At 46.1% G+C, this 26113-nt stretch overlaps 1 protein-coding gene across 1 annotated transcript in view; it reads left to right on the forward strand.

Annotated features, from left to right (window-relative positions):
• Positions 1-829: 829 nt before the first annotated feature.
• The window catches only part of CLSTN2 (calsyntenin 2), a 580028-nt gene continuing 554744 nt past the window's right edge, over positions 830-26113 (forward strand). The window contains exon 1 of the mRNA XM_045856852.1: positions 830-1040. Within this exon, the coding sequence (XP_045712808.1) occupies positions 923-1040 (118 nt within the window). The 5' untranslated portion in view covers positions 830-922. The remainder of the gene's footprint in view (positions 1041-26113) is intronic.

The following is a 26113-nucleotide window of genomic DNA, read 5'->3' on the forward strand; positions in this document are numbered from 1 at the left end:
CGTTACAAGGCATGAAGTTCAGATGGCCTGGTCTTAAGATGTGTGAGAGACAACGTAGAGGTAGTGACTTCTGGCCTGGGCACCATATTGCAGGGAAGTTTATGTGTGGTCCCCACCGCACCTTCAGCAGGCCCAGCACTCCAACTTTGCCTTTTCTGATGTGGTCCATAGGCTACCCCTGTCTCTCCGTGATGGCGCAGAGTCCCGCCATTGCCCTCCTGCTCCGCGGGGATTTGCCCTGCCCGACATCTCCAGAGTAGCACTCGCGCTTTTCAGCTCTCGCGTGTGCCTGGCGCCCTCCCCAGACCAGACAGCAGACAGCGTCCGGAGACCCCACCAAGGGCAGGAGCAGCGGCGACGCCCGCCCGCCTCTCCGCGCGGCGGCCAGCTCCAAGGGCGTGGCAGGGCAGGGTCCCCAGCGCCCCGCAGACAAAGCTCAGGCCCCCAGTGATCACTTTCTGAGGGAGCCCTCCATCCCCTAAGGGAGTTATTTGGAGAGCCAGAGCTGAGGCGCGGGCTGAAGGGCTCCCCACAGACGCCCACCAGGGCCCCCCGGGGCCTGGGTCCCGATTGGAACGTGAGGAGGGCGGAGGAAAGTTGGGGTCGGCGCCAAGGCGCCCGGAGCCAGGAAGCCGGGGCTACTGTCCGCGTCTCATGAATATGCAGGAGCCACCTCCCTCCCTCCGTGACGTCACGGGCCGTCCCGGGGTGAGCGCCTGAGCCGCTCCGGGTCCGAGCCAGTGAGCGCGGCTGCTGCCGGCGAGCGAACGGCGCGGCCGCTGTACCGGAGGCCGAGCGCGGCGGCGCAGAAGCGCACGCAGCGGGCAAGGCTGGGCTGTCCGCTGCCGGGCGGGTACCTGGAGGGGCAGCCGGCGCGGTTAGTAGGCGGCAGAGACAGCTCGTTGGCGGCGGCTGCGCGAGGATGCTGACCGGGAGGCTGTGCTGGGTGCCGCTCCTGCTGGCGCTGGGCGTGGGGAGCGGCAGCGGCGGCGGCGGCGGCGGCGGGGGCGGCCGGCGGCGCCGCCTCCTCTCGGCTAAAGGTGGGTGCCGGGGAAGTTTCCTTCACTTCGGGGAGGGAGACGGGGTAAGGTTGAGGGTGCCAGCAGCGGGCACCCGGGCTCACGCCAGATTTGCTCACCCTCATTTGCTGCAGCTTCCCGGGCCTCGTCGCGGCCGGGATTCCCGAAGTGAGAGCCTTGCGACCGGTACCGAGAGAGGTTGCACCTGCGGACGCCTGCCCAACTTCTGGACGGGGTCCAGGGACCGAGGAGAAGCGAGCTTTGGGGAGTCCGGACAACTTTGGGGGCTGTGTTGGGGTGGGGCGTAGCGGACGATTCTCGGGCTCCGGATCCGAACGGCCGAAGCGGGGCGCCGGCGCGGGGAGGAGAGGCAGTTGTCGGCTCCTGCGGGAGAGGGATCAGCGGCGGTGCCTTCAAAGGAGGGAGCAGAGCTCGTCTTCCAGCTTGAGGATCGGGTGGAAACTTGTAGGCTTCAGGGGAAAGCCCCTGGCTCGCTTCAGGCTCCCCCAGGGCGTTTCTGGCTCCCCTGGGAACGTGCGCCCTCCCGGTGGGCCGCGGAGTCTTGAAGAAGTGCGGCAGGTAACGCTGCCCACTGCCGCTCGGACTTAGCTGCGGCTCGGGAGCGCAGAGGAGCCCAACCTGGCGCCCCTCCCCCGCCCACCCTGGTCGGTTGGAGATCTTGATATCCCCTCTTGTCCAGCCCGGAGAAAGCAGGATCCCGGCGAACCCCTGGCGCTGTCGGGAGACTAGGCTGGCGAGCAGCGGAGTTTGACAGCTGCCTGGGAGAGCCGGGAGAGGCGCTGGGGTTGGGGGGCGCCTCGAGGGCGGTCCTGAAGCAGAAGGTTCACGCTTGCAGGACCTTTCGGGAGAGGCAAGGTTGGAGCAGAGCAGGTGTAGGTGGCGGTGGGCGCAGGGGAGGCAGTACAGATCAGGGCTGGAGCGCCCAGTTTAGCGATAACTTGTTGATTCTCTGAGCTGTTGACGAGGAGTGCGAGCGTTAGGTTTGAGGGCTGTGGCCAGTTCCGCCAGGTAATACAGTCACTGGAATCTTGTCTGACCATGATCAGAGGATGAAGGCGTTTGCATCTGTAGGTAAAGAGCCTCCCTCTTAGAGCCAACTTGATTTTCAGGCAGGCTTTGAACCCTAGCTTACCAGCCAGGGTTCAAATATATACCAGGTTTAATTACTCTTTGGGGAATGAGGAGAGTGAGAGACCATTAACCTCTTCTGGCTTAGGAATGCCTCTCTTGCAACGTGAAAGTGATACATGCGAGAATAGGAGAGTTTCTGTTTATCTTGTAATCTTTCAATTTTTTGTGACACGGTTTCGAAACTATTTTCTAAACAGGTATCCTGTATCTTCTCATCAAATTCCCCCATCCCCCTATACTGGAGAGGCCATTTCTTTTTTGGGAAGACAAAGGAAAAGTCATTATGAAAATGAGTTCCTGATAGGAAGGGGCCATCCTGAGAGAATGTAGTTTCGGTGAACACAAATTAAAGCCAATGAACTTCCAAACCTCTTCCCCAATACAGACCCTCGGTTAAACAGACAAATGACATATTTTTGAAGATTTTTCATCACTTTGTGGTAGAGCAAATGGTATGTTTATAGGCAGATGTCTAAAAACAGGGAGGTCACAGCAAGTAAAGAAAAGGGCAACACGTGTGGGAAGACGACCTGGTGTGCACATACACTGCTGAGTTCTCTGGTCAGAATGGAAAGCTTTGTAGAGATAGGAAAGATTAAAAAGATAAGAAAGTTAACAATTATGTTCATTTTAACCAACACTTTTTACATGCCCACTTGGAATATATATATATTCATCTCGAGGTGAAAACAAGCCATTAGTTTTCCCAATGTAAAAAGTTGATACACAGTGAAAGTTGCCATCCGAATACCCGGTTCTTCCTTCTTTCCCCTTCTAACCACTGGGGGGTGGCAAAGAGCACTTTTAGCAGCAGGTTTTTTTTTTTTTTTTTCCAACAAATGTGTAGTATTTGATCAAAACAGAAACGTTTATTACAACACTTTAGTTGGTATTTATAGGACTGACTTTCCTTATTACAGTGCACTGGAATTTTAAATTTCCAAATCTCACATAATGTCTGAAGAATATTTGAGATAATAAAGATAAGGTTCATGTATAATGCACCCTGCTACTGACTTGGTCATTGCTTAGGTTTATATCATTATTATTCTCATCACTGAAAAAGAGAAGTCAGGAGGGCTTGTGAAGAATATTGAGCAAAAAATAGCTCTCATCTTCTATGCAATTCTGTGTTCACGTGCAGAAGAAAATTGGGAGCGTGGCATCAAGCTGCCTGGCAGAGTTGAAGGCACCCTCCGGACAACTGTCTGGAAGTCCACCCTCCCGGCTTCAGGCTCCTAGAAGATGCTGTGTGCGCGGTGTACAGCTTGTTCTGCCTTTGTGTTCCTTGCTTCTTGCTGCAGGGAATTGAGGAGCTAATCCTAGTAACCTTTTAGGATTTCCACAGAATTACTGTACTTTCAGTGTGAACATATTCCTGGTTTTGGAAATAATACAGTTGCTGGGCAGTTATTATAACCCCTTTGCTCCACTTTCCCATGTATTGACTATTCGAAAAGGACAAACATTTCTTGAAAAGATGAATTTCCATGCACATGTTTTAGAAACAAAACTGGGAAGGTATTGTGGACCCAAAGAGTCTCTGGGGCAGAGAAAGACATGTCTTATACCAGGGAAAGATGACAGTGCAATCTAGACAAACATCTTAAGGTTTGTGCCAGATTTAGTGATACATCCGTGGTCTCAGGTTTCAAGGACCTGGTACACAGTCCCCTTTCAGTTCTCAGCACTGAGGCACAGGTGGTGCAGGACAGCACCTGAGTGTACACCACCAGTTGTTGTGCTCTCCTGTGTGTTCTGGGCCAGGCTCAGTGCTCTCCAGGATTCTTAGCACATACCAGAAGACCACCCTCCATGTCTCTCTCACCCCTACCTTTTTTTGAGAGTTTTGGTTTAGTTGTAGAGATGAGATTTTTATTTAGAAATTTTAAGAGAATGACAGCAGACAGAATTTTTCCAAACTATAGTACTGTGTGGTGAGGACACACAAGGGAGAGGGAGATAGGAGGAGGGCATGCAAAGGCAGCATTTGGTAATAGGAAGGGGAGGAGATAGAGCAGAATTATAGCAGTGGTGGTATAGTTGTAGTAAATGCAATTTATGGAGCCCCTCCTTAGTAGGTAATAGGCACTGTGCTAATCCCTTTACCTGGACTGTCTCTAATTTTTATAACCCATGCAGGCTGCTGTCAGCCCATTTCACTGATGAAGAACTAAGTCTGTCAACAACCCCTTTGGTTGTAAAAGCAGATCTAGTAACCACAGGGAAACTGAGCTGATTGCACATCTGAGTTCCCCATTTGCCCTGTGGTCCTGCCCAGAGCAGTGGGAGAGTCCAGGGATGTTGTTCACAGCCCGCTAGTGAGGTAAGGAAAGTGGGCCTTGCTTTCATCAAAAGAAGCCAGTGTTTTTGCTTTGAGCAGCAGCCTCATCCTCCTTCCCGCATATTCAAAACTCATCCTTGCATATTCCAAATGGCACACTGAAGAACTTCCTGCAGGGATGAAGGTGGTGTGGAATTTTTGTGGTAAATTGTTCTAAATCATCTCTGGACGAGAAGCACGTGTGTCCTAGGGGTGTGGCAGTTATTTTTCACAAACAACTAAAAGTCCTCAGCAGCTCATTAGAGGATATAGTATGACCTGCTGTAATCCTGAATCACTTGTGGTTCCTGGACCAGGATGTTCTCATTCCTGTTCTGGATCCTCTGGACTATGTCTTTCTCAGCCTCATTTCTTGAGTTACTCAAGACATGGCCAGGCTTAGACATGGTCTCCTGTACAAACCTTCCCAGACTGCCACACCAGGCTGGTCGCCCCCGAAGACCATGGCTCTCCTTCCACATGGCGCCTGTGCCCTGTGTCTGCCTCCAGCACTGCTCTTTGAGGCCCGATGACTGGAATCTGGATCCTGACTCGCCCTGCAGCTTGAGAGCCGGGCTCCTGCCTGGCCTCCCCGTGTAAGCTGAGCAGTTAGTGATGATTACCACGCTATTGTTTTTTGACATAGATGTTTTAGGCATTTTCTCATCTCCTATATGAAGTAAAATTTGGGCTTAATAGCCACAGAAGTCTGGGTTCCACTCCTGGCCCAGCTGCTTCCCAGCTAGATAATCGTGGGCATTAGTTTACTGTTTAGAGCTGTTTCCTAGTTTATAAAAGGGGGATACAAAGATTGTGAAAAATGGTTGTCAGGATAGTGCTTAGAAATTTCTTAGCCCAGTTCATGGCATGTAAATAGCACTAAATACAAATGACTGTAATTATTGATTGCTTCAATGCTGGGCTCTAGTGTCTGAGGTTTGGTGAGATTCCCCCTTTCTGACCTCTTGGCAGTTTAGTAGCTTTGTTCATATTTTTTCTCAGCTCAAACTCTGTTCTCTATCTTTTTTTTTGTATGTGTGTCTTTTCTCTGTATCTCTTTTTGTATGCATGTACATGGGTGTGTAATGCATATATGAATATAAATGCACATTCACACACACACTTTTGGCTTGAATTGAACCCTTTTTACTAGTCTGTGTATACTTTTGAGGCCAGGGCCAATTCTCAAAAGCCGTTGCATTTAACGCAGGGCAAGTTCAGAGTAGGGACTCAGCAATGTGCCTTATATAAATAAATAAACATGTCTCCATGTGTCAACACTGGAGGTGTGGGGTTCTAGTCTCTGGGGGAAGAGCTTCTGTAGTGTGATTTGAGTTTTTAAGAAGAGGTCTACGACCTAGTGAGCATTCCTCCCAGACCCACTGTCCCAGGAAGCAGAAAAGCATTTTTTTTTGTTTGTTTGTTTAAGACCACCTTTGTCACGATAGTGTTTACATGGAAGGGAGTAACTGATGCTATGATAATGAAATGACAGTGTAAAACATTATTATTTTTATTATGTGTTATCAAGTTCACCCTAATTGGGCCCTGTGGAAATGGTTCTGTTGGAAGGTAGGTTTGAGAATGGACCGTGAGGGGACTGAACTAGGGGAAGAGTGCTAAGCTGAAGGCATTGGCACTGAATAGGACAGAGGTTCACTGTCTTCATCAGCTGAGGCTGCTGTCTCGAAAATACCATAAACTGGGTTGCGTATAGATAACAGAAGTTTATTTGTATTGTTCTGAAGGCTGGAAGTCCAGGATCAGGGGGCCAGCATGATCAGACTCTGGGGAGAACTCAATTCTGGGTTGCAGACTGCCGACTTCTCATTGAATCCTCACATGTGGAATGCAGAGACTGGAAGCAGTCTTTCTCACAACTCTTAGAAGGATACCAATCCCATTCCTGAGGGCTTCATTCTCAGGACCTCACCTAATCCTTATTATCTCCTACAGGCCCTGCCTCATAATACCATCAATCTGAGGGTTGGGTTTCAACATATGACTCTGGGAGACTCGAACATTCATCCATAACAGTCATGCTGTGAACTTTGGGGGAGCAACAGGCTGTTCAGAGGAGGGTGGCTGGGTGAGAGTTGGGCAAGTCCAAACATGCACTGGGCTCTGTTCTTTAGCACATCAGCCAATAGCTACTTCTCAGTCTCCTGTTATCCTCTGTGAGAGGAACAAAAAGATAAAGCAAGTTCCAGATATCAAAGAGCTGACATTCTGTCTAGGGCAAACATTGCACATGACACAAACTACTGGAGAACTCGGTAACTTATGGGACGGGGTAAACCATGCATTATGGCTGCTCAGTCAGGTGTGTGCTCTTATTATCCCAATATTACAGATGAGGAAACTGAGGCCAGGAAAGTTAAGCTGCTTACCCAGTTCACTGAACTAGTAAAAAACTGGGGTTTCAGTGTCTACCCTCTTCTTCATCATGTAACTGATTCTCAACCTGGGATGCACCGTGGAACCTCTTGACAGAGTTTTGAAATAACCTTGATGCCTGGAATCCACCACCTGAGATACTGGTGTAATTGCTGTGGGCTAGGACCAGGGATTTTGTTTAAAGCTCTCAGGTGCTTCTGATGCCCAGCCAAGGTCGAGAAGTGCTGCCCTCAACTGCTCACACTTCCCCGGGAAATGCATTATTCTTCGCATGTTACAAGGCTATTCCCAGGTGGGGACCTTGTTCCTCTATATTTCACCACCTCTGCTTTCTCCCCCTATTGTGCCTATAGCTTTCCTATATCCCCAGGCAGACCATGAGCCTCATGAGGGGGAAGCATCCTGGTCACCTATGTGTGACGAGTTCCCAGCACTGTTGAGGGTTCATAGTGAATGCTGAGTGTTGAGGAAGTGACTATATGCCAGTGTGCTACTACCCACACTGGCCGTGTGTGAGTCCCTCGGGACTCTGTACACACACAGTTCTCCTGGTCAGTGCCACTCTCTGCCTTTGGTCAGTGTAGGAACTATCCATCAGGCCTTTCCCCTTTAGTTATTGGACTGTCCTTCCAAATCAATACAGCATTCACTCCATAAAGGTTGAAAACCCTCAGTTCCGCAGATGAGTTAGAACATGAAGCCCACTAAAATGTGTGAGGGAATCAGGTCCAGCAGATGCCACTGGAATTCTCACTGAGAAGGGCTGTAAATGCCACTGTCACTGCTTCTAAAAATGCTGAATTGGCTGAAATTTGACATACCTTTTGCCAATTACAAAAATCATTTTTATGACTTCTTTCATTTCCATGATGCCTGTTAGATTATATAGTTAAACAAGTCTGCAGTCTTAAACAAGTGTGACAAGACAATCACTGTGGAGAACAAGTAAGGGCATGGTCTCCAAGTCATGTCACCAGATCAGTGTCAATCTTGGGGCAGACCACTCGGCCCTCTGGGATCGGCTTTTTCACGTGAAGAAAGGATAAAACAATACCTTCCTTCTCTACCCAAGAAAGTTCTGACCATCCACATGGAAGTGGCTCTGAAAGCCCTTTGAAAGGATAAAGTGCTTAAGAAAATAAGGTGAGCAGATATAAGAAATCTGTGTTTAGACTTTGGGACTCAAGCCCCACAACTCTACATCTTTCTCTCCTTATACTGCCTTAGCAATTTAGTTCATTGTGCTTTCAGGAGAAGTTTGAGTTTAGCACTAATCCCCTTCCTAGTTCTGTGATGTACAGCCTGCATATGTCACACAGCTGGTGGTCACCATGGTTACATAATGAATGCAGTAGTTGCAGGCCTTAGGTTTTCAGGGAAGAACCACTCAAAACTGTTAATGTTATGTCAAGTGTGTGTGTCATTTTCCAATTTGCATGGATAACTGCATTGCAGCAAATTAATTAAAACAGATAAATGTTAATCTAATGCATGTCTCCCAGTAATTAATGAAATATAACCATTATATGGGTGTTTGATTTATTTTTTAATTTATAAAATGCTAAACCTTCCTATAAAGTTAGATATAGTAATAGGGGAAGCTCACCCATATATAGTATTAGGAAAAATAATCACATTTCTATGAATTAATCACTCTCTAAAAGGATATAGTTCATTAACACCATGAACTGAAAGTGTTAGATGTAAATTAGATTAACCTTTTTAGTGACACTTCCATTTATATTGCATATTCTCTTCAAACTCAAAGCACTTTACATATATTAATTCAATTAACCCTCCATAGACCCTTGTTAAATAAGTACATATATCAAAGTTAGAAGGGAAGGAGGAATGAAACCCTTCAAAAATACTGAAGACCTGGTTTTTGGATATATTATTTATGACTTCCTCTACAGCAGCACAATTTATCCTGGACTACGTAGCTGGAGAACACGAGCAGATATTCAGGCTCGCTCTCTCTAGTGCTGCCAAGAAATACTTAGCATGTTACTCCATACCTGAAGCCAGAGGTGCTTCTGCCTGATACTCAGGCCATATGCTCTAAGGAAACTTCTGCCTTTTTTCATAATACACACCTCAGTGATTCTAGGTTTGGCTGTGGACAGGGTGTCTCCAAGTGGGTGTGCATAGTGAGATCTCAGTGCCCCACTCAGTGCCCCTGGACCAGCTGCTGCTTCCCCTTTAACATTCTCCCCTGACCATGTGGACACTGAGAACACTGTGAACAAGATCTTAGGATGCTAACGGGAAGAGAACAAAGAGCAACAGGAGATGGAAATGGGTCTTAACCTCTTCATCTGAGGTCTCTTCAGGCCTGCCTGGGTAGGGTGCAGAGACTGTTGTCCCTTTACTGGCTGCAGTGGAGAGTGAGAGCCTGAGAGACGATGGATTCTCTTTTTACCTAAAAGTCTGTTTCTTAGGAAAGTTTCCTGAGCTGGGTATTCTGCTGTAGCTTGTCACCAGGGATGCCCCATCTTCTGTGGCAGCGATGCTTGTTTGCAGGACTTAGTATTTTTGCTCAGTCCTCCTGGAGATACTACTTAAGGGAGAGAGCGGAGATTGGGGCAGGGGCGGGAGTTGTATTATAAAAGCTATGAAAACTCAGGGGAGATGGTAAGCTTTTGCTTAACTTGACTGGATATGTATTTGGTGGTTTGAGGTTCTGAATGTTTATCTTTCCAACTCTTCCTACTTCTTTAAGTTCTGAAACCCACGAGTGCTCTCCTATGGGCAGATTTTGTCTGTGTTCCACAAACCAGGCCCCTTGAGATGCAGTGTGTCTCAGATAATAGCCTGCACTGCAACTAGTGGCTTTAAACCTATCAAGGGAAATGTTAACCCAAAAGAATGAATAAACTAATGGTTAGACATGAAAGAGAGTATAGGAGAACAATTTCAAGGTGTGAGGGAGTCTTCTCTTTGCCTCTAGAGTTAGAAAATCACTTACTCTGGTCCTTCAAGCAAACATGCAAGGATAGTTTAAGCCCATACACACAGTCCTAGAAGCTCAGTCCATTATGTCTGCCAGCACTTCTTGGCATGCCTCTCTGTGCTGCTAATTGCCCCATCTTCTCCCACCCAGACTCTCTCTGGGAAGGATTAAAAACCAGGATGTAAAGCCAAGAATGAAGGATAAGTCATCACTCAGGAAAGCCACTGAAGTGCTGGGGAATAAAAGTTCTTAGTTTGTAGTTCATGGTATTTTAAGAGCCTCCCTCTCTCCCTCCTTTTTTTCCTTCTTTTATTTATTTTTTTGGGTGTTGTTTTTGTTTGTTTGTGGGAGGGTAGATGGTCATTTGGGGCAGGAAAGGAGGCTAACGTCATTAATAATCAAAGCTAAAATAGTCTCACATTAAGACATAGATTTTACCTTCTTAACTTTCCTTTTGTTGTCATATTTTTTCCAAAGGAAAACTAATTATTTCAGCTTTATTGCACTATCATAAAAAATATCAAGATAGTTGTATCTTGCTTATTAATTTAAAAAATGTATTTATGACTTTTTAGTGATATATTACTCTTTTAATTAAATATCATGAATAAATCATTTTTATTGTACTAGTATCATTTCCTCTTTGAACAAGCGTCTTCTGTAACCTAATCTTCCATTAGTTAAATTCCAGGTCTTTTATGGAAGGAACTCAAGTCAGAACTTCAATCTTTGCATGAAGCTGTGTGTCCCACCACTGCTTTGTCCCAGAGCTCAAGGGTTAGGGTGGATGCAGGAAAGGGCTGACAGAATTGTCGTTATCAGCCTCCAGCACCCCTCTTGTCCCACCATGTCCTCATCCTGCAACGTCTTCCTGCCCCTCCCCCCAGGCTTTCTCTCTTCAAGACTTTGGCGGCACCAAGGACTGCTTTTGGAGGTAGAGTTTGGCTGCTCCCCGAAGCCATTCCTTAAAACATTACCAATAATGATAAGAATCATCATTATTCTAGTCTTACACTTTGTTTTCTCAATCCAGTGGAAAATGAGAATAAAACCATCTTTAGAAAACTTTGCTACTTCTGTTGATCAGAACAAGTCACCTGGCTCATACAGCAATGGGCTCTTATACAGGAAACCTGGAGCTGCTATGACCCCTGTCCCCAGCCTACAAGAATTGAGTGCCCTAAAGCTCTGCTGACACCATCTTATCAGAGAGGTAATGGGAAACAGTGCATGATCTCATTTGGTGACATTTGCATTTAGAAAGTAGGGTTATGCAGTTGCATACTGACGGCGTTTTAGGCAGTGTGGCCAGCTGAGCATGTGGAACATGTGAGAAAAATGGGTCTGTGTTACGGTGCTCAAACCATATTGGAATGATATCAGCAACTGTTCCCAAATTATGTGGGCCCTCTGTGGATGAGTCTATGAGACGTAGCTTCTGTCATGTAAAAGTTGGCAGTGGCTGCCACAGATCCCTAGGAAGCTGGGCTCCTGCCCATGCTGACTACCAGCACTGGTGGATCTTAATTGTCTTCATCCTTGGGTCCTGGCATGAGGCAACCTGGTACTTGGTGTGGACAGCTTCTGTGGCTGTGGGTAAAGATGTGTACTTTGACATCTTTTCTCTCTAGGACCAAAGCACCCTCAATTTCTGGGGACTTTGAGCCCTGCCAATTCCTAGCCCACCCACCTGAGTACCTAAGTAGGCACGTCAAGAGGCAAAGGAGGGCATTGCTGTCCATTCACTGTGGCACAGGTATGCAGGCTGTGCTCAGACCCAACCATAGAAGCATCATCTGGATATAGGCCCACAGGCCAGTGTCTCCCCTCATTTAACCATGAGGACTCATCTATTCTCCAGCTCGACTGGGTCTGCTTAAAGGCAGAGCAAGGTTTCTCCAGCAGTGCCTACCACTTCACACTTGATTCAGCAGTCTGTAGAACACTGATCCTTCATCGTTGTTCCAAGCATGTCCTTTAGTGTGCTGGGATCATCCTACCTCTTGTCCTTGCTTCCTGTGGTTACACCCCTGCCTCTTGTCCTCTACTTCACCAGCTCAGAATAGGTGATAAGAGGGTGGTGATCAGGGCCTCACTGCTCAGAGAAGCTTGATGATTGGGATTCTCCTTGCCTGACTGTATTTCTCTATTCCACCAGCTTGTGAACTGATCCCTCTTCAATCCAACACTATGCAGCTATTTGTTGCTCTTCCAAATACACATGGCTGCTCAGAATTCCTGTGTTGCTTCATTACTTTGAGGATAAAGTTCACAATCCTTGGCTTATCTCAAAGGCCCTTATTTGGTGTCTGCTTTTTCCTGGGCTAGAAGGTGAGCTTGTGTGAGCAGAGCCCAGAATCCAGCACCCAGCATGGTGCCCGCGAGTGAGCAAATGCACAAATCCTCTTTGCACACTTTTTCTTCACACTTCAGCCCTGACTTGTAGGAACCCAGTTCGCTGCCTATGGGTCTTCTTGTGCCCCTGGGCTGCTGCAAACCCTGCCCCATCTGCCACCCCACTTTTGCCCTGCCTGACAGCCTGGCAGCTCCCCTCCCACTGTGGGCCCTCTTCTGGGAATCCAAATCTGTGTGCCCCCAGGCAAGGGTGTCATTCTTTCCCTACACCAACAGTGTCACTTACCAGATGGTGTACTCATTGCCTACCTGCCTGCCCGTCACTAAACTGTGTGTTTCTCAAGGTCTGGGTCTGTGAGCTTCTCCTTCCTGTGTCCCCAGAAGTTTAGGGGCTAGCACAGAGTAGGTGGATGCTTGCTGTTAGGTACCCAGTGCCTATCTTCCCAGCGCCAGTACACCAGAGTAGGACTGGTGGAGCAGGAGGAGTTGGTTAGGAAAGGTCAGCATGGCAAGACTGGGCAGGGGCAGTCACTGACGTGAACTAGTGCATTCAAGGATGGGGAGATGGAGCCAGGCTGGGGCCAGGTGACCTGTTGGGTATGAGGTAGTTTAGGGCCTTGAATTTTTTTCGGCCAGTGATCCTAAGGGCCATTTCCAGAGTGTTTCTACTTCTGGGGTAATTAATGTAAATTAACTTTCCCATTGGTGACATAGCTTAGTCCTGAGCTCTCTTTTTAGTCTGTAACAGTGCATACCACACACTGAGGTTTGGGAGAACTTCTGTCACTGCTCTGATGAGAATTTAGTCATAACCATCAGCTGCTCTGGGTCTGACCCTCTCCCAGAACACTCTCCCATGTCGCTCTGCAGATCCTCTTTGCTCCTGTCGGCATTCTCTTCCACTCCAGATTGTAGATGTTCTGTATATGTAAAGTGTGCTTCATTTTCCAAGTAGGTCACTAAAAGCTCTTTGCAGTTTATGATATCAGATGGATGTTATGTAGAGGCAAGGATAAGCTTTTTAATAGGAAAAGCTTTGTCATCAGTTACAGTGGGATGGCCACATGTGACAAGGCCCATGGGATTCTGCCTGCATAGCTTGAGAGCTGGCGATCAGGAAGAGGTGTAAATTTCTGTCTGCTGAGGTTTCCAGGCTCTGCACGTAGTTTAGGAAAAAAAAAAAAGCAAACGGACTTTTCAAAGTTAAAACATTTACTTCTGGATTTAAGGATATACTGGTTCAGTTCTAAGCAGTGAAGCTTTGACATTACACACAGGGAAACACCTCCTCCCATCCAAACCAAACTCCAGAACTTATGAGGCAGGTGGTCGGAAGGGAAGCTCCTGAGGAGCTTGTGGGGGCTGTGGGCTGTGGAGTAGAGGGTGGGGCAGGTGGCTGACAGACCTGACTCTGACCCTGAAGTCCCTTTTTTCCTGGGGCTGGGATTTTCTGTGGATAATGCTGCCACTCCCTTCATGGGCTGGTGCAGTGGTCTGGATGGGACAGAGCTGTCCCCTTCCCTTCCCATAACTCTGGCTCAGCAGGTACACTTTTCTCTTAGGATATCAAGGCTAGAGCTTGGACCCAACAGGGCTTTACTGAAACAGGTGCGTAACAGAGAAATAAATAGGAAGGATCATGAATGTAGCAGAACCAATGGCCCCTTTTTACAACATATATTTGGTAGTTCCCTGTTATTATCCTAAAACAAAATTTACTGATACTATTACTTGCTTGTATACATAATTTAACAAATCAATGTAACACCTTAACTGAAATATAAAGGAACTAAAAGGAAAACAATGTATAATCCAATAATATGTCATGCTTAGACCCAAATATACTAGAAGAAGTAGTATGGTGGATGTTTGTTCTGAATTCCAAAGCTACAAATGCAAATATATCCAGGTGTGTTGCACTGGCAATTCAAATAATCTTGGGCAATATTGGGGTGATGTGATCTTTAGAAATGGTGAATACTTTTGATGAAGTTCTGAACAAGACAAAGTATGCTCTTGCCTCAATTCACAGGATGGTTGTATTCTTGGAAAATGCATGGTTTTTGTTAAAGAGACACAAAGAGTATTTAGCTGACCCAATCCAGTGCCAGCTGTGAATTGAGAACTGTGGAACTCAGATGCTGTGCTGGGGGACATTCAGGCCAAGAGGTGCCTGGATACCAGCAGCACTCACTTATGTGCATGCTTATTGAGTCATTCACTCACTCGCTCCCTTGCTCGCTTGCTCACTCACTCACTCACTTCCTGGTTCTAAGAGCTACCAAAGATAGATGCCCATATGTGCCTGCAGACTAAAATTGCCTTAAAGTGTGGACAACTTCTGGAATTATAGACTTTCTGGAAACCTTTCGAGGGAAAAGGGGGAAATGCCACTAGCTGGTGGACAGCCAAAAAAGGTGGCCACAGGTCACAAGAAGAAGGCCTTCTGCAGAATAAGGCCTTTCCAGGTGAGGTATGATGGAAGACCACATTGAGCGCATAAACCATGTGCTGGAACATCATTACCAGTGGAAAGGAGGGCTGATACTTTGTCCAGTTAATTGTGGAGACATTGCTTGGTCTTTCCCATTTCCACAGGCAGAACAGCAGTGTGTGGGGGAGGGGCAGAGAGCAGGAATCACTGGCTCCTCCAACATGGGATGGTGGAATATTTTGCTTTCATAGGGGAGGGCGGAGAGTAGATCTTTGGATCAGGTAGGAGATTGAAGTTTAAAAGTGAACTGGATTGAATCTTAATAACAGAAAAGGAATGAAAAGCTGTGGAATTGGGCTGGAGTATCCTTAAGGCAGTTGCCACCCAGTGGTAAAGAGCAGCTTGGCATAGCAAGGTAGGGGCAAAAATAATGTTATTTCATGTTTATAACCTGGCCGGTTGGATTAAACTCCAACACACTGGCTAGAGTATTTATTATAGTCAATACTGATATTTCAGAGATAAAACACTGTTCTCTTGGATGGTAAGTTCTTAGTATTCTCATTGATAATTTAGAGGGATTAGGGTTTTAATTTTATTTTTAATGTCTTGGTGTCTGTTATTCCCTCCCCCCACCCTTCCTTGCTTCCTTTGCATGAGCTTGTGGTATTACTGGAAGAGAGGCTGAATTGCCAGAAAGAGTTTCAGTAACTTTGAGATGAAAATGCACTTTAATATTTTGATTTAATGGGGAATGGTATATCCCCTTAATAGGTAGTTCTGTGACATTTGGCAGTTCTGTAATATTTGACTTGGAGTTGAGTTTATAAAAATTTCAGTCCAACAGTAACTTGAGGGCACTAAGGGATGTATGTGTTTCTGAAATGAGAAGACTGGGTTGACATTCGGATTCTAAAATCAACATCATCTCTGATGCGTCACCCTGTTTTCAATTATAATGGATGATGGGCTGTGAATTAAAAATAAGCTTCCCTGCGAGTCCCCGCACAGGCCCAGCTTGTGTGGGATAAAGAGAAGAGCCTTGGTGGGAGGGGTTATTCTCGAGCCCACTCTTCCTACTCTGCTTACTAAAAGGCTTCCTTCTCTGAGACTGCCTTGGTTTTTCTGCCCACCCCCAACCCTGCCCCAGTACCCCATTGGTCCTTTGGGGATTTTTTAGAAAGTGGAATCTTTTCTAACTTCTTCGGGAATTTACATCCTGATTTACCTTGAAATGGTTGAATTTAGGAAATGTAAAATCATGGCAGTAAGAGCCTGAAGTTGTATGAAATACCTTGGACAGCCAGACAAAAGTATTTCTAACAGGAAATTTGAGGAGTAAAACAGATGTGTAGGGCATGGTGTTCTATTATCTCTTTGGCATTTCAGGATGAGTTCAGATTTTCTCTACCTGTTTTTTTCCTATTTCAGCATTATCTCACTCTCCAGGTAAATGCCTTGAATTGATTATGTCAAGTTCTCAATAAGGCATTCTTAGGCAGCAATTACAGTCAGGGGTTTTGCTCAGGCAGACTAGGGTGCACTGTTTTTGTGGACTACTGTTTTCTTGTGGTGGTTGTTTAGTTTTTATGGTAGGTGGCTCAGGAGCAGACCTCCTTGTGCCAGAGGGTGGTTGCAACCAAACCAGGTCTGTCATGGCCTCCTATTCTAATCACAGCCAGCCCAGGATGGGAAGGGCTAGCCCTGTTCCTTATCCCATTCAGCTGGGTATGGAGCAGCTAGTAGGTGGAACCTGCTGCTAGTGGCCTAGATGTAGGTGTCTCCTCCACAGAGGAGATGTGAACTCCAGGCTGGGCCTTACAGCAAGCCTTATCTCCGTCTTCAGCATGCATTTGACTCAATAAGATGCAGGTTGAATAAAGACTAGACAGTAGCCACAGGATGTAGGGAGGGCAATTGTGTGCTCATAGAGGGTGGTTGTAACAGGCATTATTGGTGTCCTGTCCACATATCTTCTGTGTCTGACATTTTCACTCATTGAGACCCAACTTCCAGCACCTCAGCCCTTTGCTTGTGGGCTCTCTCTGGCCACTAGAGCTCTCACTGCCCGCTGTGAGGCAGGTCAGAAGTCCCAGAGAATTAACACCACCAGGAAAGGTCCTCAACCAGTGACTGACAGGGGTTAGATCCATCAATTACCCCTCCCCCACCCCCACTCCTCCTCTTCCTTTAGTTGGGAGAATATTTGCAGCCTTTCACACAGGTACCTCCAGTGGTCCTCAGGAGGTTTGTGCTCTATTCACCAGCAGGGGTGACTTGCTTCCATCCTTTGTTCCTGAGTCACTTCACTTGTCTATGGGTCTTTTGAGATCACCTCCTAGTAAACTACCTGTACTCAAATCCTTCTCTTTCTGAGGGAATCCAGCTTGGGAGACGGATGAACAGGAGAAGGTTTTTTGTTTTTATTTTTAATCCTGACCCTAGGACATGCTTATTGATTTTAAAGAGAGGGGAAGAGAGGGAGAGAAACATCCATGTGAGAGAGAAATATTGATCAGTTGCCTCTCTTACATACCCTGCCTGACTAGGGACCAAGCCTGCAACATAAGTATGTGCCCTGACCAGGAATCAAACCTGCAATGCTTCTGTTTACAGGATGACGCTCCAACCAACTGAGCCACACTGCCTAGGGCAGGGGAAGATATTATATAAAATACTTGCTGTGCTCTCTCTGGACTCTGCTTCTGCCCCCTCTCTATAGTCAATATGTCAAGGTCTGAGTGCAGGGATTCCTTTGCATATTCAGTCAAACATGCTTGGTAGATGTGAGGAGACATTCGGAGGACTGCACTTACCCCTGACAGGTGTTTCCTTTCACTCAACCTTGAGCACTCATGGGCAGCACTCATTATTCCTGCCTTCACTCCCACCCGGGGTCAGGAGGCTTCTGTGCAATAACCATACCGCTGTGTTCTGCCGCTAGGGCGGGCAGTGAGGGTGACTTTTCCTCTGGGACCAGGACTCTGAAGGCTCCTGGAGGATAGGGTTGCCCCAGCTCCTTCCCCAAGATCTGGAATAAGACGGCACTCATCCTGCCGAGGTGAAGTGAGTTGAATTAGGCCGAGTGCCTGCAGCACGCATCATCCGTGTGTCAGGGAGAACACTTGGTGCCTCTGGTTGCAGCCAGATTTCTCCACTGTCTATTTTCAGTGTTTTCCCAGAGCACCTCTAAGTGAATTTGCAAAGCAGTTACCTTTGTCTGCAGTGCTTCCTTCTCAGATGTGGAACAGCCAGCAGAACTAAACATCTATCCCTACACTCAGCTCAGCTTGCCCATGTGTCTGCTTAACTGTGGTCTGCAGTTATTTCAGGTAAAGCGCTGAAAAATCCGATTGATACAAATTCTGCCCTTTCCCTGAGAGGCTTAATGCACTGAGCCATTGTCAGCTGAGCAGTTTGATATGAATTAGTCCCTCAGCTTAGGTTAGTCACATGGTCCCGCTCAAGTGGATGAGATTTAGTATTTTTAATTTTTGACAGCCAGATAACTTTATTTCAGAGGCAAGTGTTATCAGCATATACAATAAGGTCAAGAGGCCATTTCAGACACTAAGTACAACATTTGATTTACTTAAAATGTTCTCTTAATTCTAGGTGGCTGACTGATGTGTGATAAATGAATCCTGATTTGATGTATGGATTCTGATACCACTTAGAAGCTATGGGATCTTGGAAAAATTGCATCACTTCTCTGAGAGTCAGATATCTCATCCCTAAGATGAGTATATTAAATCCTAGCTCAGATGCTTTTGTAAAGATAAAATAAACCCAAGGACTTAAAAATACTGGCATACAGGAGGCCAGTGTTATGATTATCTACTGCTGTCCAACAAATTACTCCATAACTTAGTGATGCAAAGCAGCAACCATTTTATTATGTTCAAGGATCCTGTGGCTCTGGAACTAGACAGGCAGAGGGGGATAGCTTGAATTTGCTCCAGTATGCCTGCGGCCCTGAATGACTGGGGGCTGGTTGAGATCATCTGGTGGTGTCTTCACTCACATGTCTGGTACCTGGGCTGGGATGACTCAAGGACTGGGCTCAGCTGGGGCTCCTGACCAGAGCCTGCACATGGCCTTCACATATGGTTCAGCTTCCTCCCTGCATGAAGCCCTCAAGACAAGCATACTTCTTGCCCGGTGGCTCAGGGGTCCAGTACACAAAGTGGAAGCTGCCAGGTCTCTTGGGACCCAGCTGCATCCCTCTCCTAAGCCATCTAGAGGCAGGCCCTCTTTACCACAGGTGTTTCTCTCACTGGATGACGACTTGCATTTTCTCCTTGATTCTCTTTGTCTCTGACCTTGGCCTTAGTCTGCCCATGGCTCAAGAGAGGAAGGATGGGGGATCCTCATTTTCTGGATAATAAGTCTGGAGCACCCTGTGAGGGGGCCACATGCACAGTGGGAGCTCTGAAGGAAAAGATGGGTCCTTGTTGGAGGTTAGACCCAAGGTCAGAGGGAAGGGAGGGTGGCAGGGTAGCAAGAATTGGAGGATGGCTACCCTCATTCTCAAGACTTTACATGGATCAGCTCAGGTCATCCTCACAGGTGGGTCTCTTACCTTCCCCGTTTTGTGGTTGAAGAAGCCGGGTGTCTCAGCTTTAGTAAGTCTGTAAGTAGTGGCAGTAGGACTTGAAGCCAGATGTGGCTTCAGAGCCTATGCTCTTAATGTTGATAGGTATGCAGCCTCTCACTTAGAGACACATTTTCATGCTTTGTTCTCTATTTGTTGTACATGAATTATTTTCCCTGACTCCATTTTGTGCTCCTCTTGTATTCCCCTCCTGTGCATGGGGAGTCCCTCGGAGACAGCCCTGGGACTCGGCAGAGAGGCCACCACCTTCTTTCAGGGGCCCGGCATGGAGATTGTCTTGTTAGCCATACCAGCTGGGCCCCAGTGGATTGAGAGCAGGGGAGATATTGTTGCTCATATCATAGTCTCCAAAGGAAATTTTGTCCTAGTTTGTACTGAAGTATTGGTTTTGAAAGTGAAACACAGAAGGTCTACTAAAAGGATACCCATTTGGAAAGGGCTCTCTTTTTTTTTCCTGTTTTCAAGTTAAAAGCAATAACCATGGAGCAAACAGAAAGAAAACCCTCTAAAGAATATTGTGAATGGCTCTGGCAGGTTAAAGCTGTTGGATACATGTGGAATTTACATGACAAAAACCCGTGCACAATGCTAATTGTCATTCACCAGTAATAGGATTCTCTGAAAAGCTAAAAATCTTAATTAAAAAAACATTAATTTATTTTTGCTGATAAGTGTCCTTTTGCCTTAGGAAATATTTAGTCTAGAATATTGCTCTCCCCAAATTTAATTCAACCAAGGTTGGATCTGCTTCCTCTTTGACCCCTCACCCTCACCTCCTCTTCCTGGGTTAGCAGGTTGCGTGGAATATAGAGCGTTTTGACCAGTGCTGTCCATTGGAAAAATAATTCTCTGCCCTTGTGAAGATCGCAGTTTTGATGGGGAAATGAACAGTCTAACAGGTTAAAATATTAAATAGTGATTCCGGACAGCAGGGCAGCATAGGCATTGAATGAGGCTGGAGAGTCAGAGCTGGTAGAGGTGATGAGGGGAGGTGATAGCTACTCCGAGCGGGAGGCCTTGGGGCCACCTAGCTCTCCAGCCTCATCTCTTCTGAGACTGTGCCAGCCCTGACAGGTACACAGAGCTCGGGGGAGGACCCAGGTGTCCCGCTCTCCAGACATCACTTCCTGTCGCTGCAGGACCTGGGATGCCTCGGTCTCCTCCCTGCTGGAAGCCTCTATCCCAGATCTTTACTATTGACAGACATCTGATCTCCTCATCTGGGACTTTTCTATGAAGCTTTACCTGTCTCTTGCCACAACTGTGTATGACTCTAACCTGTACATACCCCAGTTAGTGTTCATGTGGTCCTTATTTTTTTTTGTTTTTAAATTTGAAAAACTGGATTTGCCTACCAGCTAAAAAGTCTGTAAAGGGGTGGGGTTCATGTCACAATTTGTCTCTATTTCCCAGAAGCTGGTAATTAACTGTTGGCTGGACAAAGGAAAGAATGAATATTGGTTCAGTGAGACACCTTGGAGTGTGTGGGACCCTGAGGGTTGCAGAGAGGGCAAACGATGTCGGGAAAAGGCCCAAAGTCAGCAGAGAGCTTATGCTGTGTCAGGCACGAGCTGTTTGTCATGGGCTTCCATCTGAAGACCTGGGGAGAATGTGGACCCGCTTTCTAATGCTGGGCCCCATGGCCCTGAGCTAGGGAGGCTGGGCTAGGTGGGAAATGCTCTCAGGCGCTGACAGTCTCAGAAACTCCCTGGGAGCCCTTACCTCAAATTCTTCAAAGGCATGTACTTTCTCTTGTTTTTCTAATTCTTTTTTCCTGCTGAGCTACTGCCTGTGAGAAAGCCGATATCCACCCACCAGTGGGGGACCCTGTGTTTACTATTGATCCGCACTGCTGAGACAGCCAGGCCTGTACAGAAACGGGGCTCAGCCAGGACTCCCAGGCTGCTTGCTCTCCATTATAAGGAGGGCCTGGGCCAACTCTGACTCTGCTGGTCAGAGCAAATACGTGCTCCTGCTTGATTTGCAGTCTGGATGTGTTGTTGCCCTGGATAGGGATGTGACCACCAGAATCCTTGCCCCATGTCTTCTAGGAGCCTGGGGCTGCGGGACTGTCAATTAGGACCAAGAATATCTTTGGCCTACTCTTGGGGGGCTTGTTGGCCTTGTGGTGTACATGCCCATCTATAGCACTTGCCCAGGAGGTATGGGAGTGAGTTAGGTGTGCATTTTATTTTCTTAGCTTTGTCTCTCTGCTGTCCACATTTCTCTGTCCTCTGCCTCAGTAGTTACTTTACTCCTTTGCCACAGCATGCATTTCTGTACAGGAGACTGAAGTCCATTGCAGAATGTGATGGGGCACCAATGGGTAAAGTAATAAGTTTGATTTCTGCCAGGGCAACATAAGGAACTTGAAGACACGGCTGGCCATGATATACCAGGTGGGCTGGGGGAATGAGCACTAGGGAAGGGGCGTCCACTGGGAACCTGCAGAGAAATGCACCCAGCGGCCTGTGCTCCTTCTAAGGGCTGGGCATGTCTCTGTAGAGTCAGGATTAGACTATAGCCTCATGCAAAGGAAACCCAACATACCTGGGAAATAGATCCCCTGCAGAGCATTGTGCCATCCCATCAAGCCTCCACAGGTATACCATGTAGCATATTTCATCAGTTCTAATATGACTGTTGTTTTTTCAAATGTTAACCTCTCTTAAATCAGGATGGATCTTATTAATTGATGATGTCTTAGGTCAGATGAAATGTGATAAATGATTGTCATTCATTTGCCTTTTTGCAGTTGGATTGGTTTTTACCATTTTTATGCTTGGCTCTGTGTGATAGGGAATAACTTATGTTCCCCAGCTGCCTTGCCAGTTGTTTCTGTCTGGGTTCTCAACCAGTGGGAGGTCCCAGTGGAACATTGCACAGTGGGGAAAAGGGAGAAGCCAAAGTGTTTATCCCTTTCTTTCCCTGCCTTGGAAGATTTCACTGCTGCCACACATCTCCTGCCCCTGCTGATTCCCTTCCTGCAGAGGAGACTGGCAAGATTCTAGGTCCTGCCATGTGGTCCTACCTCCTGGGCTCAAGTGACCCTGCTTCCTCTGTTTGCTTCTCCAGTCCTGGGTGGCTGTGGCTCCCTGCCTTGCCCTTTGCTGTTTAGCTCTCTTGCTCTCCATCACTTGGGTAATTGATTCTCTGCATTAAATTTCTTCTCTTCTAAGTATGTAGAGTGGTTAGTGTTTTCCTGCTTAGACCCTGACTGATACAATGATACATCATCACAAGGTTAAGCATTAAGGGGCCATTATTTATCTTCCCCAAATCTTCACATTCCACTGAGTCTGGTCAAGTTAAGGTCACCAGTGGTCCCTGTGATGCCAGCCTCAGAAGATTCTTTGAGGTCTGTGACATTTGACAGTGTGGCCATCCCCACTTGTTGAATCTCCCTATCTCCTACGCCCTGGGACATATCCACCTTCTTTCCCTTTGCTTCTTGAATTCCCTCCGTTTTCTTTGTCTACTCATCACTTTTGCACTTCCCTTAAATGTTGGGTTCTACAGAGTCCCAGGACCATCCTTCTGCCCTTTCTTTTCTTCGACTCTACCTGCCCATACTGTGACTTTAAATACAACTTCTACAGTTCAGAACTGTCTCCAAAGCTTTCCAAACAGAGTATCACTGTTCTCAAACCACATTCTTTGGGTCTTAAAGATTCCTCAAATTCAAAATGCCTTTGGTTGAGCTCACCTTCTCCACCTCTGACCCCATACCAGCTTATCCACCTGTGTTCTCTGTCTTAAGGGATGGAGTATCATCCACTCTCAGTTCTAGACTCAAACATTAGGGGTCATCCTAGACTCTTCACTTTACCTCCCAAATCCAGCTGGTTTCTAAAACCCTATGTCCTGTGGTTTGTGTGAATATTTAACTACTGGCTCTCTAGGGGAGGGATATCTCTCTGATTTGTAGCATTTACCAGTTTCTTTAGTGTAAACACTTCCATCAGGGCAGTGATTTCGAGCTACCAATGTGACATCATTGAATATGGACTTGGGAGGTGATGTGCATAATCGGTTTCGGTGAGCTGTGATGAACCAGCTCAGCAAACCACCACACTATTTCCATTCTCTTTTTTCCCATCTTCTCTGTCTCACTGTAGCTCAGGACCCTGTTGATATGTTTCTTCACTGTGTTTAGTCTCTTTCCCCTTCTAGGCATCCTTTGCCAGATTTGAACATATAAAGCCCCTAATTAAAAAGCTTTGGGAGTTTCTCGTTGCTGAGGAGAGCACCAAAGATAGTCTTCTTGGCGCTGATTGTGGAGGACATGGCCATGCCATCTCTGTACCCTTAGCCTTCCTCCCAGGCTGAACACTGGGAATGACCTCCCAAGGGACCAGGATCCCCCAAGGGACCAGTACCCACCTGCTGACTTGCTTGACATTTTGCCTTTTGTTTTCTTCTCTGCCTTCCATCAGTTTAGATGTTTTAAGTATTCAACTACTTTAAAATATTCACTTGGTGTGCTATGTCATTGATGATGACCATGTCAGATGCCAGGGCCTGATTCAGCTTTACCTCTGGGTGCTGAGGGGCCACGTCTCCCCAGTGTGTCAGTCTTCTGAACAGGCTGCTGCAAACGCTGTTGTGAAATAAGTTGTACTTTAGAAAGTCCCACGTTTAGTCTTAAAAAACTCAAATTTCTCTAGGATATATGTTAATTTAGAAAAATGGGTTAAAATATATAGCTATTCCTTTACCTAATTGTTAACCCTATCTTATAGAAATAATAGGAATTTAGCAAAATTCCTGTCTAGGCTGAGCAACAGAGGACCTGGTCAAAGTTGGCAGGCTGTTGGGTGACCCTGGAGTCCCAGTACTTCTGTCAGGTGTTCACAGCAGAGCCAGGGAAAGACCACCGAAATTTGTCTCAGCAAGAGTCCCAACCGACTTACCACCCACCTCACTGGGCTCTTGTTTTGTTGGCATTTTGATTAAAACAGGAGATAAGTCTGAAAAGCTGACTGTGGCCACGATATGGCACTATTGTTAGTTTATGTCATCCCTGTGTTGGTATGTGTGTGCATCTGTGTTTGTCCCTGCACCCTCAGCTGATTTCTAGATATCATGGCCAGGTGGGTGGGAGTGGCAGGAGAGGCACAAAGAAGGTAAAGATCCCACCTCTGCCTTCAAGGGGCTTACACACTCAAATTGTGGATAGAAGTGGAGTCTTAACAAGACATAGAACAAAATTAGGCACCAACGTATAGCCTTCATCCGTTGGTTCTCTAGGTGATCCAAAATTGGAGAAGGGAACATGGACTCAAGCTATGGAGTGGCAGTTGGCTGTGAAGATATTTCCACATTTTCACAGATGCGAGGATTAGAGAAGTGCAATCTGGTTTGTATTTTTATAGCAGGCTTGCTTTTTCAAGAAATAAGGAAGACTAGAGGATTTCCTTAAATATGATTTATTCATTTTGTAATTAAAAAAATCCTTGTAGAAAATTAAGGAAATCCATAAAAATAGTAACAACATTTAAAATTTTTCATTAAAAGATTAAAAATTACCTATATTCCCCCTCACTCAGATAATTCTTAAAGTATTTCAGAGATTTTTCTATGCATAATTTTACATAATTCATGCCATATATACAATTTATACCTTGCTTTTTTCACTTACCATTATCGTGGAAGGACTTTTCCAGGTTATTAAAAACTCCTCATAAGCATTGACTTTAATGGCTACATAATATTTCAATATGTGAGTGTATCGTAATTTACCTGAGCAGTCATGTTGTCACATACATTAGTGGTTTCCAGTTTTTCACTATAAATAAATTCTGCAGTGAAAATTTTGTATCTCTTTTTATGTCCTTAGCATACATTTCTAGAAGACTTACCAAAAGATAAGGACACTTTAAGGTTCTTGTTAAATTTACCAAACTGCTTTCCAAGAGAGATCTATTTATATTCCTGTTTACATTCCTCTATTTCTCTGTCCATCATTTTCTCAACAAGTGTAATTAACATACAGTAAACTGCACATATTTAAAGTGTGCAATTTGATATGTTTTGACACATCCAGGAAGCCATCATCCCAACCAAAATAATGAACAAATCCATAGGCTCCAAAATTGTTCTCATGACTCTTCATACTCACTCCCTGCTGCTCTGCCCACCTTGCTCCCACCCTCCCTGAAAACCACTGTTGTGCATTCTGTCACTGTAATTAGCTGGCATTTTATGGAATTTATGTAAGTGGAATTATTCAACATATACTCTATTTTTTGTCTGGCTTTTATTTCTATCCCATTAAATTATTTTAAGATTCATCAATTGTACCATATATATGTAATTTATTCCTTTCTATTACCAGGTAGTATTCCATTTTACAGATGAACTGTAATTAGTTTGTCCATTCAGCTGATGGAAATCTGGGTTGTTTCCAAATAAAGCTGCCGTGAACATTCACGTACAAGTGATCAGCGAACATTGCGTGCATGAGTTTCTCCTGAGTGAGAAATGGAATGGGTGAGTCATATGGTAGTTGAATGTTAACTAACTAGCCTCTTTTGTTAGGAATAATTATCTTTCAGGATAAAACATTGATTCATTATAATAATGATTAATTAACAGAGACCCTTTCCTGTCATTCTTTCAGGAATTCAGAGAGAGTAGCCATGAGGACATGCTGTACATACAGGGGCTTCTTCAACGCCTGCTGCCCCCACGGGATCTGTAACCCTAGACCTGCTCAGGGTACCCCAGACCCCTCCCCATTTCCCTTAGCAGAACATTCTCAGGTCCTTCTGGTCTTTGATTGCAGTGTTCTGCAAGGGTTCAACTTTTATTCTCCTCACTATACTTGGTGATGACTTGACCTCATTCTCCTCTGCCAATGGTA

The sequence above is a fragment of the Phyllostomus hastatus genome, unplaced genomic scaffold, assembly GCF_019186645.2.
Source record: "Phyllostomus hastatus isolate PE091 unplaced genomic scaffold, TTU_PhHast_1.1 phas_scaffold_129, whole genome shotgun sequence".
In the NCBI taxonomy this organism is placed as follows: Eukaryota; Metazoa; Chordata; class Mammalia; order Chiroptera; family Phyllostomidae; genus Phyllostomus; species Phyllostomus hastatus.